This window comes from Suncus etruscus, chromosome 2 (assembly GCF_024139225.1).
Source record: "Suncus etruscus isolate mSunEtr1 chromosome 2, mSunEtr1.pri.cur, whole genome shotgun sequence".
Taxonomy (NCBI): Eukaryota; Metazoa; Chordata; class Mammalia; order Eulipotyphla; family Soricidae; genus Suncus; species Suncus etruscus.
The window spans coordinates 68,884,371-68,899,831 of record NC_064849.1 but is presented as its reverse complement, the minus strand read 5'-3'; the positions used below and the strand labels follow the sequence as shown (position 1 = coordinate 68,899,831).

General features: G+C 39.8%; 4 protein-coding genes and 2 pseudogenes across 6 annotated transcripts in view; 2 read left to right on the top strand and 4 right to left on the bottom strand.

The window, feature by feature from the left end:
• LOC126001424 (ribonuclease pancreatic-like) overlaps window positions 1-12,793 on the bottom strand; it is a 260,537-nt gene extending 247,744 nt beyond the window's left edge. The window contains exon 1 of the mRNA XM_049768685.1: window positions 12,707-12,793. The gene's annotated coding sequence lies outside the window, so the exon portion shown is untranslated. The remainder of the gene's footprint in view (window positions 1-12,706) is intronic.
• LOC126001428 (ribonuclease pancreatic-like) overlaps window positions 1-15,461 on the bottom strand; it is a 189,173-nt gene that overhangs the window by 67,999 nt on the left and 105,713 nt on the right. The window contains exon 1 of one of the 2 annotated variants that reach the window (XM_049768694.1): window positions 12,707-12,828. The exons of the other annotated variant lie outside the window; for it this stretch is intronic. The gene's annotated coding sequence lies outside the window, so the exon portion shown is untranslated. Of the gene's footprint in view, window positions 1-12,706; window positions 12,829-15,461 lie in introns of those variants that run through there. 2 annotated transcript variants of the gene reach the window in all.
• LOC126001426 (ribonuclease pancreatic-like) overlaps window positions 1-15,461 on the bottom strand; it is a 459,609-nt gene that overhangs the window by 338,448 nt on the left and 105,700 nt on the right. Inside the window, exon 1 of one of the 2 annotated variants that reach the window (XM_049768689.1) lies at window positions 12,707-12,723. The exons of the other annotated variant lie outside the window; for it this stretch is intronic. The gene's annotated coding sequence lies outside the window, so the exon portion shown is untranslated. Of the gene's footprint in view, window positions 1-12,706; window positions 12,724-15,461 lie in introns of those variants that run through there. 2 annotated transcript variants of the gene reach the window in all.
• The window catches only part of LOC126001438 (ribonuclease 4-like), a 117,800-nt pseudogene that overhangs the window by 6,437 nt on the left and 95,902 nt on the right, over window positions 1-15,461 (top strand).
• On the top strand, window positions 2,531-3,018 carry LOC126001439 (ribonuclease 4-like). Its single transcript, XM_049768706.1, has one exon. It carries the CDS (start codon window positions 2,575-2,577, stop codon window positions 3,016-3,018), a length of 444 nt encoding a protein of 147 aa, XP_049624663.1. The 5' UTR covers window positions 2,531-2,574.
• On the bottom strand, window positions 11,134-11,812 carry LOC126001430 (ribonuclease pancreatic-like; annotated as a pseudogene).

Genomic DNA, 15,461 nt, shown 5'->3' with positions numbered 1-15,461 from the left:
AGCAAAGCATGCACCCTAATTTGAAGGTGAAACATTTCTTTCATTGTAAAGAATTTCTCAATATATGTAATCTGACAAAAAATAATAGCCAGTTGTAAGTCAAATGAACTATTTACAATAATTTGAAACTAAAAATTATAAAATATTCATGAAAAATTATTTTATTGTTGGATATGATTTATATTCAATATAATCCTGGGAAGACTGTTATGGTATTTATTTATTTTTAATTTTGGGAGGACACCTGGCAACGTATGCTCAGGGCTATTCCTGGCTATCTGCTTAAGGGTCACTTTAGCAGTGGTGTCAGGAATTGAATCCAGGTTTCCTGAACGTAAAGCATATACTACAACCTATTTATTTTTCTCTCTGGCTCAGAGGTTTTAAAAGGTTCTGAATGTTTTTTAAAATGTTATATATATAGCCAGGCATCAGAGGTGGCAGATATTAAATGTCTTGAATTCTCAAAGCTATAAAAAGGGGGGTTGGGGGACTCCCAAGAAGTATTGAGGAGGCCCCATCAATGATTCTTGACTGGTCTAGTGGTTCAATGCTAAGACTTGAGGATGCAATATTGCTCTGGCCTTGTGGTGTTGGGGATCACAAGGACTACCCTGGCAATGCTGGGCCTCCTGAGATGCTCAGGTGACCATGTGGTATTAGGAATTGAACTCCAGAAGGACTTATGCCAGACATCTTACCTAACCATTCTATCTCCTGACCTCATAAAGACCTCAAATTTTATAAATATTAAAATATATAGGATAGGGACTGTAGAAATAGCATGGAGGTAAGGCTTTGCCTTGCATGCAAAGGGACGGTGGTTTGAATCCCAGCATCCCATATGGTCCCCCAAAACCTGCCAGGAGCGATTTTTGAGCGTAGAGCCAGGAGTAACCCCTGAGTGCTGCCGATGTGACCCAAAAACCAAAAACCAAGGGCAAACGGCACTTCGTACAACATTTTGTGGCCCTGCCCTAGAGGAATCTTTTTGTGTTTTGTTTTGTTCTGTTTTAGTTGTTTGGGTCACATCCCCCAAAGTTCAAGGCTTACTACTGACTTTGCACTCAAGGATCACCCCGACTTTGCCTCCTGCGGCCCCAGGTAAATTGAGTTTGAGACCCCTAGAGGCTCCTTCATAAACAAATGGACAACTCTATAATCTCATATTTATTCCCAAATGCTGAGAGGTGCTGACACAGTGATTCTGCAACTAAAGAAAAGAATCAACCAACAAGCATAGTTAAGACAGTACCAAAGAAAGGTGTCACCAGGGTTTAGTTTCAGGCTGTGCATACAAACAAGAAAAAAGGGATACAACCTAAGTTCTCTTTTTCTTATCTTTTCAAGTCTGTTTTTTTTTTGGAGAGTGTGCTATTTTCAATTGTTCTTGATTGTTTTTTGAACTTTTTCTTTTTCTTTTTCTTTTTTTTGGTTTTGGGGTCTCACCCGACATACACACACACACACACACACACACACACACACACACACACACATATATAGGTTGTTGGGTCACACCGGCAGCACTCAGGGATATACTCCTGGCAGGCTCGGGGGACCATATGGGATGGCAGGATTCGAACCTTACATCCATGCTATCTCTCCGGCCCCAAAGTATTATAGTTTCTTTATCTAATTATCTGTTCTTGGAAACTTGGATTGTTTACAGAATTTAGTTATCATAAATGAGCTGTAATGAATATAGGAACACAACTGTTTTCTGATTCGATATTTTGGATCTTTGACATAGATACCATAAGCAGAATTGCTCACTTCTCAGTTCTCAGAAAACTCCACTCTTAGTTATTTGATGAGTGGGCTTAATATTTTCTAAAAAGGTTGAACCATGGAGATGGAGAGATTATTCAGTGGGTAAGACACTTGCTTTGCACATGGTTGACTCAGGTTTCATTTCTGTCACCTCATGTGGTCCCCAAATCCATGCCATAGTGATTCTTGAGTGCACATCTAGAAGTAAGTCCAGAGCACTGTCAGGTATGGCTAAAAACAAACCCAGAAAGATTGATCTACTCGACATTCCCATCAGCAGTAGATGAGGATTCAAAAGGTTCTTTATTTCTGAAAAGACTACTGGCAAACTCATTATTTTATTTATTTATTTTATTAGTATTAATTTTTTATTGAGGCCATTGTGGATTACACATCTTTCATAGTTGTATTTCAGGTGTTAAGTGACAGTGAATTAGGGTCATTCCCACTACCATTAGAAAGTGAGAGTGGTGAGCCAACAAAAGGAGAGAGGGAATATGTAAAAAGGGAAAATGAAGCAGAGGAGATAGTACAGAGGTTGAGAGTTTGCCATTAATGCAGGTAACTTGGGTTTGTGTCCCAGCACTACAAAAAGTCCCCCTGAGCACAAAGCTATGAGCAGATCTTGAGCACAGCTGGATGTAAATACACCCTGTCTCTCTAAAAAAAATTGAGGAAAAATTGCAATTCAGTAAAGCAGATGAAATCAGTTTGACATTCTTAGAACCTCTCTCTAGTGTCTAATTCTTAGCTTTCTTTCTCCTGTTCTTTGTTTTCTCTTTAGTCATCCACAAGGAAGTGATGGCTTTCCAGAAGAACCGTTCACTACTTCTATTCTTGTTCCTGACCCTGCTGCGCCTAGGACTGATACAACCCTCAGATGGCCAGTCTCACATGTACCAACGATTCCTGAGGCAACATGTGGACACTCAAGGAACAGGTGGCAGTAGTGGATACTGCAACTTGATGATGCAAAGGCGGGGGATGACTTCTCCGCAATGCAAGCCTGTCAACACCTTCATTCATGAAAGCATCTCGGACATAAACCGTATCTGCAGCAGTTGCAATACCACCTGTAAAAATGGCCAGATGAACTGTTATAGGGGTACAGTGAGGGTGACAGAATGCACGGATACAGGGGCAGCCAAGTCCCCAAACTGCAGATATTGGGCAAGAACTAATACCAGACCTGTTGTCATTGCCTGTAATGGTAACCCACGTGTGCCTGTGCACTTTGACCAATAACTCTTTAGGATTTATGTCCAGTAATGACCTTAAATGTGTTTCCTATAAAGCAACGAGTATTGCAAATGAACAATTTTGGACTCTGTGTCTCCTCTTATTTTTTATACTTTTTCTCAGTATAATTTTTTTCTTTTGGTTTTTGGGTCACACCCAGCAGCACTCAAGGATTACTTCTGGCTCTATGCTCAGAAATCGCTCCTGACAGGCACAGGGGACCATATGAGAAAAAAATACATAAAAAATACATTGTGTTAAATATAGTGAGGAGAAATGGATACATCGAGTGATAATGAGTCTGAGCTTTTCTGCAATAAGCTCTCTTTTATAATACTAGTTAGCTTAGCTTTTTTGAATCCTGTCTAAAGGATAGAGATTCAACATTATATACCACTTTGAACATTTAAATATTGCTCATACATCTTTAATTATCTCATTTTATTATCATAACATCCCATAACACTAGTATTGTTCCATGTAGGAAAAACCATATCCATGTAAAAGAATATACTAAAAGACATAAAATTACTGGAAAAGAGAAGACAAGAAATAACTGGCTTCTAAGACCAGTTATTTTTACATATATTGCCTGAAATGCTTTGAAAGTTCTGTTTTTTGATATTCCCACAAATCAACTGTTGGGGGGAATATAACAATTTTGGAACTACATACATTAGCAAAATGAAAGCTCTGTTTTGTATAACTGGACAACTTTACTATGTTTGGGTCTAATAATGTCAAGAAATAATGCAAGGAATTTTCTTTCTGTCATGTCAAATTTTGACTCACCCTAGTAAGTCAGATTATTAAAAAAAAAAAGTAGCAGATCATTAAGTCTTATTCACTCTTCTTGACCATTTTACACTCTTTCTTTGTAATAAAGGGCTTACCTGAATACACCCAAGAAAAATGCTGTGGTTTTTGTGTGTAAACTATTTTCTATCTTTTTTGAATTCCCCTTTAGCTTATGAATGAGAAGTTGAAACTTCATTTTGAAATCTCTTTCTATGAATTGACAGTCTGAAAGAAAATTTAAGACTATCACATACTCTTAGAATCATAATCAGACTGAACTTGCCTGTCCTGTAAAGTCACGCAGGAAAAATATCTACATGCTTGTGAGGAAAGTAATCCACCAACTTCTTGGTCTCTGCTATTGACCAGAAAGCAATTATGGGTAGATCAAATAATGAGTACGCAACCTAAAAATCAAAATCAGAGAATAAATTTTTAACTATTCTGAAGCTTTGACTTAGTGAATAATTGGCAATAGGGAATATTCAATACCACAAACCCCACAACTGAAAACCAAAAATACTGTTAAAATTTTATTGATTGTTTTGATAAATTATACTCTCTGATGACAAAGGGGTTTATTATTCCATTTTCTTCCCAAAGTATAAAATATCTTTCAGAGTAGTAGAGAATTCTCAATAAAATTTGTTGGGTTGTTCCTGAGCTCCTCACTTTGATTATTTAATAAATTGTTTAACTTTCAAGGAGACATTTTATTATAACATGAAATATATAAATACATGCACTTTAGTAACTCCATATATTATGGTAAAAGATGAGAGCCTATTGGATGAATGACTTCAACCCAGAATCCTTTAGGTTATTCAGGAAATGATTCTTCTTGAAAATGATTGTTCCATGCCTTCCTCTTTCATTTTCTGAATATTTATAAATAAATTGTGAAACAAAATTGTATAAAGACACTAATTGTTAAAGATGGAAAGGATTACACCAAAAATATTTGAATTTCAATAAATTGTAATGAGGTTTAGATTCCATGAGCACAATCTTGCACCTTTAAGTGAGGTTTCACTTTATAGTTCAAGCCAATAACCTATTTACAATGTGATTTTGTTAAAGTGAATCTATATTACACGATATAGGCATATAATTCAATTAAAAATAAATTGGGACTGGGGGCTGGAGAGATAGTACAGTGGGTAGGATACTTGTCTTACATGTGACAGATCCAGTTACTATTCTCAAATCTTATATGGTTCCCCAAGCACCACCAGAAGTATTTCCTGAGTGCATAGCCATCAGTTGAGTGGCCCAAAAATTAAAAGAAAAAGAAGAGAAAATGGAGGAGATGGGGGAGGAGGAGAAGGAAGAAAAAGAGGTAGAAGAGGAGGAAAATATGGGGGGAGAAAGAAGAAATAGGACAGGTGACCAATAATTCTTGGCCAACAGTGATATCTCATACTGACTTTAATGTTCATATCTTTGATGCTTCGTGATGAAATAGTATATTATTTGATCTTTTAAAAGTAGGTGTAATTCTTGGGGGCAAGGGTTATTATAGGGCATATGTTTAGAATATTCTTTACCTGGCTTCAATTCCTGACACCCCATAGTTCTCTGAGTACTATCATGTGCAGTCCTGGAGGTTCCCAAGCTATGAACCTGGAGCCATCAGTAACATATGCATTGTATCTTTGGGCCTTTCCACTGAGCTTGTGGCCCACTTGGCCAAGAACTCTTTATGGGGTCTTCATGTCTCTTAAATATCAATTGGGATCTATCTCCACCAAAGAAAGAAAGTATGCCCCTCCATTTGTGACAAAATGGATTAACCTGAAAGACATTATGTTGAGTAAAATAAACATAACTACAAAGACAAGTACTGTGTGAAGTCACTCATCTGTGGAACAAAAGATATTCAGTTCCTAGATGGAAGGAGGGAGAAACTAATAATAGGTGAGGGATAGAAGGTTTTTGTTATGTAATTGAATGAGTGCTAGACATAGCTTAGTGACTATAGAACTTTATTTGGAGTGAGTGTGGACACCCTTCCCCACCTTATAATTCCAGATTGGGCTGGATGGTGATGGGATGGATGGAGGGTGCAAACTTTCTCTGCTGGTCCAGGCCATGTGTCTGCAACTCCCTCCAGCCAGCGAGTCTGAGGGTTCAGGGTAGCAGCGAGGAAATAATTCATAGTGACAAGAAAATAATTCAGAGCAATCAGGTTTCAGGACACATCATCTTTATTAAGGCCCTGGCCAACATCTGTGGCTTATAATCTTAAACCTATTTAAGCATGCTCTCTTGAGCTTGCCCTGCATCTTAACTTCTCTCCACCATGTCTCCTCTTGCTGCCTCTTCTTCCATCCCTCTTGAAGAATCTCCCTCAATCAATCCTCCTAATCCTCTTCCTGCCTCTGAGGCAAACCTTTTGATACCTCCCAAAGACCCCTCCCAGAAATGGGCAGGTCTTATCCTCAAGTAGGTAACACAGGAAGATTGTGGTGGGGTGACAGTCCATTGATTCACAAATCTTCCACTAATCTTCAGATCAAAAATATGCGAACATATACTTATAGCAGTAATCTCCATAGTCATCCAAAATACAAGAAACTCAAATATCCTTTCAGTGAGTGAAAAAATAAGGCTATTTTATATCTGTTCAATAGACTACTTACTACTCAGCAATACCATTACTGAATTAGAGCAGATGCTTTACCTATACAAAGCTTAGGTTTGATCCAAATATTTTATGGCTCTCCAAGCACCTTGAGAAGTGATCCTGAGGACAGAGCTGCTGTAATGCTGAGGAATTCCCCAGTGTGGGCCCCAAATAAACAAATAAAAGCAAGCAAATAAAACAATGAATTAATGATTGGTCCAGATAATATCCTGAATACATTTTAAAAGCATAATGTGGAGGAGGCAGTACAGCAGGTAATATGTTTGCCTTGCACATGGCAGACCTGTGATTCAAGCCCCACATCTCATATCCTACATTGAGCCTGCCAGTAGTGATTCCTGATCACAGAGCCAGGAGTAACCCCTGAACACCCCTGAGTGTGCCCCCTCCAAAACAATAAGTAAAAGAAAAGCATCAAATGGAGTAAAATAAACCAATCTTGCATATTCACTGTTGTTTCATTCTATTTGTATAACTTTTTGAAAAGACAAAATGATAGTGACAGAAAATGGATCTGTAGTTGACAGTTCTATGTAGTTATAAGGTGAGGAAGCAACTCATTTCAGAGGACTGTCTTGGTTTGATGTAGGGAAATGCTGGGCAGGGAGCCCATGGATTACTGACGCTGAAGGGAGAGTTTTCTAGAAAAAGTCAGGAGAAGAGTAGGTGCAGAGGCCATTAGGGTGCTGTCAGGACATTAAAGCAACCATAGGAGAAACTGGAAAGTAAAAATGTATTTATTTGCTTTCTCTTTTTTTTTTTTTTTTTTTTTTTTTGGTTTTTGGGGCACACCCAGCAGTGCTCAAGGGTTATTCCTGGCTGTTTGCTCAGAAATAGCTACTGGCAGGCATGGGGGACCATATGGAACACTGGGATTCGAACCAACCACCTTTGGTCCTGGATTGGCTGCTTGCAAGGCAAACGCCGCTGTGCTATCTCTCCGGGCCCTATTTATTTACCTTCTATTGAAAATTTAGAATTTCCCAAAGTTGTTTGATTTTAAGAATCTTAGAAATTTGATATTATCCTTCATACAAAATTGAATATCCTTGAATATGATCACCTCTTATCTCCAGCAGATCCTTCTTTTAGCATATGAACCCCTGAATTGTAATTCTTATCTTACAATTCATCTTCTGGAAATGCTTAGTTCTTCTTTCATGGTGGACTACAAATGTTTTTCCCTCAGTAAGAAAATCTCTCATGTGTTTTTGTCCAGATGACTGAGGATTCTCTTTTTGACAAACCCTATCCAGAAGAGGTTTCTTTCTTCTCACAGGTGCTCCTATTCAATATGCTCTCTCCCAAATACATTCTGGAGGGCTGAACTGTGCCTGCTCCACCGTCTTTCCCCATGACATCAACCCCCAAATGAAACTCCCATCATATCCCAGGTCCAGAAAATGGGAGGGGCTCACAAGCCAGAAGAACAGGTAAATATAAGATCTAGATGCAGCAGAGTCCTCCATGAAGGCTCTAAACGAAACTTTTAGAGTTAGCATGACTGAAACTGAGTGTCTTTGGGATTGAGGACTAGGGTGAGGTGAACTCCATACGAATTCTGGCAGAAACTGTACCTTGAAATTCTTTTTCTTTTTTCTTTCTTCTTTCTTTCTTTCTTTCTTTCTTTCTTTCTTTCTTTCTTTCTTTCTTTCTTTCTTTCTTCTTTCTTTCTTTCTTTCTTTCCTTTCTTTCTTTCTTTCTTTCTTTCTTTCTTTCTTCTTTCTTTCTTTCTTTCTTTCCTTTCTTTCTTTTCTTTCTTTCTTTCTTTCTTTCTTTCTTTCTTTTTTTCTTTCTTTCTTTCTTTCAACATTAATTTATTATTTAGGGCCACACCCTGTGGCACTCAGGGGTTACTCCTGGCACTGCCTTCAGAAATAGCTCCTGGCAGGCTCAGGAGACCATGTGAGATGCTGGGAAATTGAACTCAGGTTTGTCCTAGGTCGACTGGATGCAAGACATGCAAGCCTTACCCGCTGTGTTATCGATTCAACCCCAAAGTTTCTTTTTCTTCTCCATCCAAACTACTAGTAAGGAGTAAAAGCCTTTATTCAACAAATGTTGCCTGCTGCAGCTCTCTACTTCAGATCTTCCTCATACAGATGTTTACAGGGCTAAAGAATTACTTTTCTAAAGAAGAAAAACTCAGAAGCTCCTAATCTTTATATAAATGACATAGATTGACACATTAGTAAAACTGATCATAACAGCTGGTTAAAAGCTGGATTTTTTTTAGTTCTCTGACCTTGAGGAGTTCCAGGAGTAACATGAACCAGGGAATAAAATGAAAGAATGAAGAGCTGATTGAGTCAATCCTTTCACAACAGCAGGAAAGGAATGGGCAAGAGGTGAGTCCACTCCCATGCCAGTTACACTGATAAACTGGGAAAGAGCAAACAGGTGACCTCAGGGAGATATCATGCCTTTAAAATATTTAGAGAAAGAGGGGGACATTTAGTGTTTAGTGGCAGAAAGAATTAGGTTGGCAAATACCAGGATACTAGGGATCTAGTCCCAGCTGAGTCACCAACTAGCAGTGAGTGATAAACAAGATGTTGAGCCTTTCTAAGACACCAGTTGCTGTTCTTTTGCCAAAGTCAAAGGTTTCATCAGATCAGAAATGACCAATGGATGACCACTTCCCCCTTGTTTCTTCTTATAAAGACTACTGTTCAACCATGCTGGTTTAGAAGGTTTTCTACAGGGGAGTTGAAAGCTAGTGCAAGGGGAAAAACACCTGTTTTGCATGTGCCTGAACTTGGTTTGATGCTTGGCATCAAGGAACGATTCCCTAAGTACCACCAAGAGAAATTCTTGAGAGAAGAGCCAGAAGTAACCTCTGAGCATATCTGGGTATGAATTAAAAAAAAATATTTTTAAGAAAAATTTCCTGGGGCTGGAGCAATAACACAGCGGTAGGGCATTTGCCTTGTATACAGTCGACTGGGGATGGACTCAGGTCAATTCCCTGTATCTCACATCCCCAGCCTGCCAGGAGAGATTTCTGGGCACAGAGCCACGGGTGACCCCTGAGCAACAGCAGGTGTGGCCCGAAAAACAAAAAAAAAAAAAAGATTTTCTACAACTTTCCAGGATAATATTTACAATTAAAATTGGTGCACACATACTGGCTTCTTGATCTCCCTAAATTAGATGATATCTAGGTCCTTCTTTATTCTTTGTTTTTGGGTCACACCCAGCAGCGCTCAGGGGTTACTCCTGGCTCTATGCTCAAAAATCGCTCCTGGCAGGCTCAGGGGACCATATGGGATGGCAGGATTCGAACCACTGGCCTTCTGCATGAAAGGCAAACACCTTACCTCCATGCTATCTCTCCGGCCCCTCAGGTCTCTTCTGGCTCTGATGGGTAAATTGCAACTTACCTAGTTCTTGATGATCATTGTTTCGGTTTAGTTCAAAGCAGAAACAAAATCAGCTCCAAGGGCCTGAGTGAGAGCTCAGTGACTTAAGCCCCTGCCTTGTTGCAAGTATGAGACTGAGAGTTTAATCCCAGAGCTACACATGTGTGAACATGGTCCTTTGACTGCTCTGCTGTCTGTGATCCCTGGTACTGAAAACAACTTCATGCTGTAACATAGCAAGTGTGAGTGAGGGACCACAGGAAGGGTACAACCTCAGTGAGCACCATGACTCAAGAGATGTATGAATACATGGACTGGAAATCTTTGTGTGAACACAGCAGTGACTCCTAGCAAGCACCACAACCAGAGCATGTATAAACACCACAGTTTGTGCATGTGACTCTTCTAAAACCAGAGCAGAACTAAATGTGAGAACCTGGTGTGCTAGGAGTGTGACCCCTGTTCACAACAGTGCCAAAATGAAAAAGGGGAGCATGGGAAATTCCAGAAAATTTCTATCATAATTCATTGACTTCTCTTCCCTACTCTGAGGTTATGCTATCTTTTCTCTGTCCTGAGATTTTTGTGTTTGAACTTTCTTCTTAATTCATACAACATGACAGTATCCCGTGACAGTATCACAGATAAGAACTCCTTTTCATCTAAAACAGCCATACTTAAAAGCTCTATTTTTGCAACAAGAAATCTACAGAAGGGGCCAGAGTGGTGGTGCAAGTGGTAAGGCATCTGCCTTGCCCACGCTAGCCTAGGATGGACAGCGGTTCAATCTCCTGGCATCCCATATGGTCCCCCAAACCAGGAGCAATTTTGAGCTCATAAGCAGGAGTAACCCCTGAGCATCACCAGGTGTGGCCCACCAAAACACAAAACAAAACAAAACAAAATCTATAGGACAAACCCGAGGGATAGTTCTGGGGTTAAGGCACAAGTCTTGTCATGCAGCTGACCCTACTTATATCTCTAGCATCACATGTTTCCTTGATCAGCTCCAGAAATTCTGGACTGTGCTTTGCAGAAAAGTTTCGTGGAAGTTCTGTTAATCTCCTAAGCACTACTTGGGGTATCAAAAACAAAACAATAATAGACAAGAATAAAATAATAAAGAATAAAATCTCTCTCTGTATATATATATAAATATATATATAAATATATATATATATACAGAGAGAGAGAAGAATATGGAACATAACTATTATATCTTCTGCCCACCAAAACAAATATATTTACAGCTTCACAAATTGCAGGGAAGTAATCACACATGAAGATCCTAAATGTGGACAGCTTCAGAGTGACAGTTGCAATGGTTTAATTTAAAGAAACAATGAATGGTTAACATGGGGACTGCTTCACAACCCACTACTTAGCCCCTAAATCTCATGGGACAAACAGAAGGCCAGGAAAACGTGTGTTTTGGATCAAAGCAATAACTAGAGTTATTTCCTTTCCAAGGACAAAAGAGGGAAGTGGGATCTTCCACTCTGACTTCAGTCTTCAGCCTCCAAACCATCAAAGTGGACAGGCAAGTACAGGTCGCCCTCACAGGCCACAGTGATGTGCCCCTCTTTCCGGATGGTCTGGTAAGCACAGTTGGCATCTCTGGCGCCTTTCTTCAGGTGACAGTTGGTGAGGTTCATGGTGGAGTTGCTTTTGTGGCAGTTGGGCTGCCCATTCTTGCAGGGGATGCTTTGCTCACGGCAGACAGCCTGGATTGCTGGCAGGGGCTCGTGCAAAAATATGTTCACTGGCTTGCATCATCCCTGTGTCATTTTCCTGCGCTTCATCATCAAATCGCAGTAATTCGAGTTGATGCTGGGGGAACCTTCGGAGTCCACGTGCTGCCTCTGGAATTTCTTGCTACGAGATTCCTTGCCCATGGAAGGCTGGACCCACACGAGCAGCAGCACCTGCAGCAGGACCAACAGGGGTGTAAAGATGAAGGATTTCTTCAGAACCATGGTGATCTTACTTGCCTGTAGGACTTACCTAGGAAAGACAAAATGGAGGAAAAGCAGCCCCTGAGGATGAGACCCCCACTCCCACTTCAGGTCTCCTTAGTCACATTCCACAACTCAGACAGATGCCTCTTATCTGCAATAATTTGTAAGCTAGTGGGTGTTCGAGAGATAATACAATGAGTAGAGTGCTTTCTTTGCACCCAGCATATCCACTATATCCCCCAATATCCCCAAGCACTGCCAAGAGTGGTCCACAGTATACCCTGAGCACTGTCAGGAATTATCCCTGAGTGCAGAACCACTAAGGAGTAAATCCCAAGCCTCATTGAAGTGATCCAGAAAACAAAACATCCCCTAGTTCCCCCCAAAAGATTTACCATCAAAATCCTATATACTCTTCAGAGCTATTATTGACTCTTACTTACTAGAAATAGCCCAATCTTCCTCTTAAGTTTTGGCTTCAGAACTAAACTAACATCCTGCCAGGCTTTTCTTTTTGGTTGTTTTGTTTTTCATCAAAAATACATAAGGAAATAGAAAAAATATTTTTACCCAGTGCTCTGAAATATCCATAGAAAACCCTTTTAAATATACCATGATCCAAGTTATAACCCAAAGATACCTCTGTGAATCCAGGATTAAGGCTGACAAGATCTCTGTTGTCCTATAACAATAGAACAGCCCACTGCCTGGCATGGACCTCCTAAACAGATGCCATTGTATTCTAAAGAAGAGATGTTTCTTCCCTGGAGAGAAACATGGGGGCTACTCTCTCTCCAGCTTCATGGGTTCTCTTTGTAGCCTAAATGCTAGCTGCACTGAGACCCCCAGCATATCTTCAGCTGATGTTTGTCAGGTTTTCTCCATGCTATGCTCAGCTACTCTGGTTTCCTCTCTAATCCTCCTGAGACCACTTAATTAGTTGCTTACCTGGTTCTTGAACTTAGTCCCAGGAAGAATAAAAGAAAAGTCTTGCAATGAGTGGATCTGAGAGGTTTAGACTCTACAAGGATGACAAAGGGCTTGGTTTTCAAGTAGGAAAGCGTAGGAGTTGCTTCAGAGGTTTCCCTTCAGAAGAAAACAAAGGCTTTGAGAATGGGTGGGTAATGTTCCAGGCCACCCTTTAGCAGAGCTGCTGAAGAGAGTGAGTTGTTGCCAGCCGAAGCTTCTCTTAGCATTTGAATCTCATCTTTCTGCTGCTCTTCTCTTTTCACCAGGGGAAATGGAGAAAGTTATATAGCCCTTATGCCCTAATCCTTAATTCCTGGTTATCTCTTTGGAAGCCATTTGTACTGAACAACCCTTGCGCAAAGTAAACTGGAGAACTCAGTGATATCAGAAATAGCAAAGAACAAAGGGAAATAAGCAAAGCTATCTTAAACATCTTGCCTGCCTCAATTTTAATATCCTGCATTCCTCAGGCCAAATAACAAGATAAAGAATATGTCTGCGCACAGTCTTGGCTATAAATGTATTACAAAGAAGGGGAAATCAGTCCTCACTGAACTTCCTTGTTTTAGTGTCCTTTCCCAGTGGTGGATGTGAAGGATGTGACTTATTTTACAGGCCATGATCCAGCTTCAAGTAGAAATCAGGCTGCTTGACTGACAAATAAACGTGTTTTTTGTTTTGTTTTGTTTTTTTTTTTAGCAACATTTAGGAGAAATAAAAGGAGCATAGTCACTTTAAAGTAAAGAGTAGCCCAAAATGTTTGTAATGTTCTTAATTAAAAATTTCAGTCCTTAACGATAGCAGAGAGGTGTAGGTGCTGCCTTGCATCTTGCTGACTCTTGTTCAAATCCCAGTACTGCCAGAGGTCACTCCTGAACATAGAACCAGAAAGAGTCCTTGAGCACTGTTGGGTATTATCCAAACACTCCAGTAAAATACACTAAAAAACAAACAAACAAACAAAATAAACAAACAAAAAAACAGGTAGCGGTAATAATATTTTAAATTAAAATTTATACTTTCCAGTAAATGGAAATATATGTCATATAAAAATTTTATTCATGTCTGTTGTTACCAGATCTGTGTGTGTGTGTATGTGTGTGTGTGTTTGTGTGTGTGTGTGTGTGTGTGTGTGTGTGTTTGTTTGGTATTTTGATTTTGCGGATACATCCAGCTGTACTCAGGGGTTACTCCTGGCTCTGCACTCAAAAATCACTCCTGGCAGGCTTGGGGGACTGTGGAGAATGACAGATATTGAACCCGGGTCTGTTCTGGGTCAGCAGCATGCAAGGCGAACACCCTACAGCTATACTATTCCTCTAGCCCCTGTTAACAGATCTTTAAAGAAAACTAGCTTTGGCTTTAAAAAATTTAAGTTTTAAATATAGCTTTAAAGTCTTGCTACTGTATTTAAATGAGTAAATGATATTGTTTTGTGGCAATTTTTAAACCTTTTGTGAGACATTGTTTCTCAGAAATCAAAATTTTAAGAAAATAATTTCTGTTTCATTTTTGGTTTTTGGGTCACACCCAGCAGTCTTCAGGGGTCACTCCTGGCTCTACTCTCAGATATCACTCCTGGCAGGCAGAGGGACCATATGGGATGCTGGGAGTCAAACCACCATCCTTCTGTATGCAAGGCAAATGCCCGACCTCCATGCTCTCTCTCCGGCCCCGAAAGTCATTTCTGTTTGTAGAAAGGGACAGTAAAAATGGAAGGTATTAGAAGAGCTCTGAAGATCTTTCATAATAATTACTTTGTCCCTATAAATAACACATAAAAATGAAACTTATTTGGTACTCTAAGGTTTTATGGAAAGTATTATCACAGAAAATATCCAAATATCTAATAATCTTACTATTATATAAATAATAATGTGGATATTCCAAAAATTACTAGAAAGTCCTGAAGACTCTTAAATGTTCTGGTTGATTCTGGATATTTCATCAACTTTTATGCCACATATTGACAGGAGGTGGGAATTGTGCCTCACCCAGCAACGCTCAGGGATTACTCCTGGATCTGCTTTTAGGAGTCCTTCCTGGCAGTCCTTCTTGCTTAGTGGACCATATGCAATACCATAGATCAACTTCGTGCAAGACAAGGGCTTTGATCTCCAGCCCCTTCATGTCACAATTTGATAAATCACTTGGGGCCAGAGCGATAGCACAGTGGGTAGGGCATTTGCATTACACGAGGTCAACCCAGGTTAGATCCCCAAGAGTGATTCCTGAGTGTAAAGTCAGGAGTAACCCTTGAGCACTGCCAGGTGTGGCCCAAAAGCAAACAAAGAAAAAGAGAAGGGGCCACTATGACAGAAATGATTGGCAGTGATCACTCTGGACAAGGACTGGGAACTGAAAGGAAATAAAATGATATGCATGATATCCTTTCAGTAACAGTATTGCAAACCACAGTGCCTAAAAGAAAAGAAAGGAGGGGAGAGACAAATGAGAGATAGAAGAGAGAGAGGAGAGAGAAAAGAGAGAAGAGAGGAGAGAAAAGAGGGAAGAGAGAAGAGAGAAAGTGTTTGCTATAGAAGCAGTAGAGAATGGGAGATGGGATCGTAACTGGGGATATTGATGGTGGGAAACAAATACTAGTATACTCGTGAAGGGATGGATATTGAAACATTCTATGACTAAAACTCAATTATCAACAGCCTTTTTTGTTTTGTTTTGTTTTGTTTTTTGTTCTTGGGCTACACCCAGCGT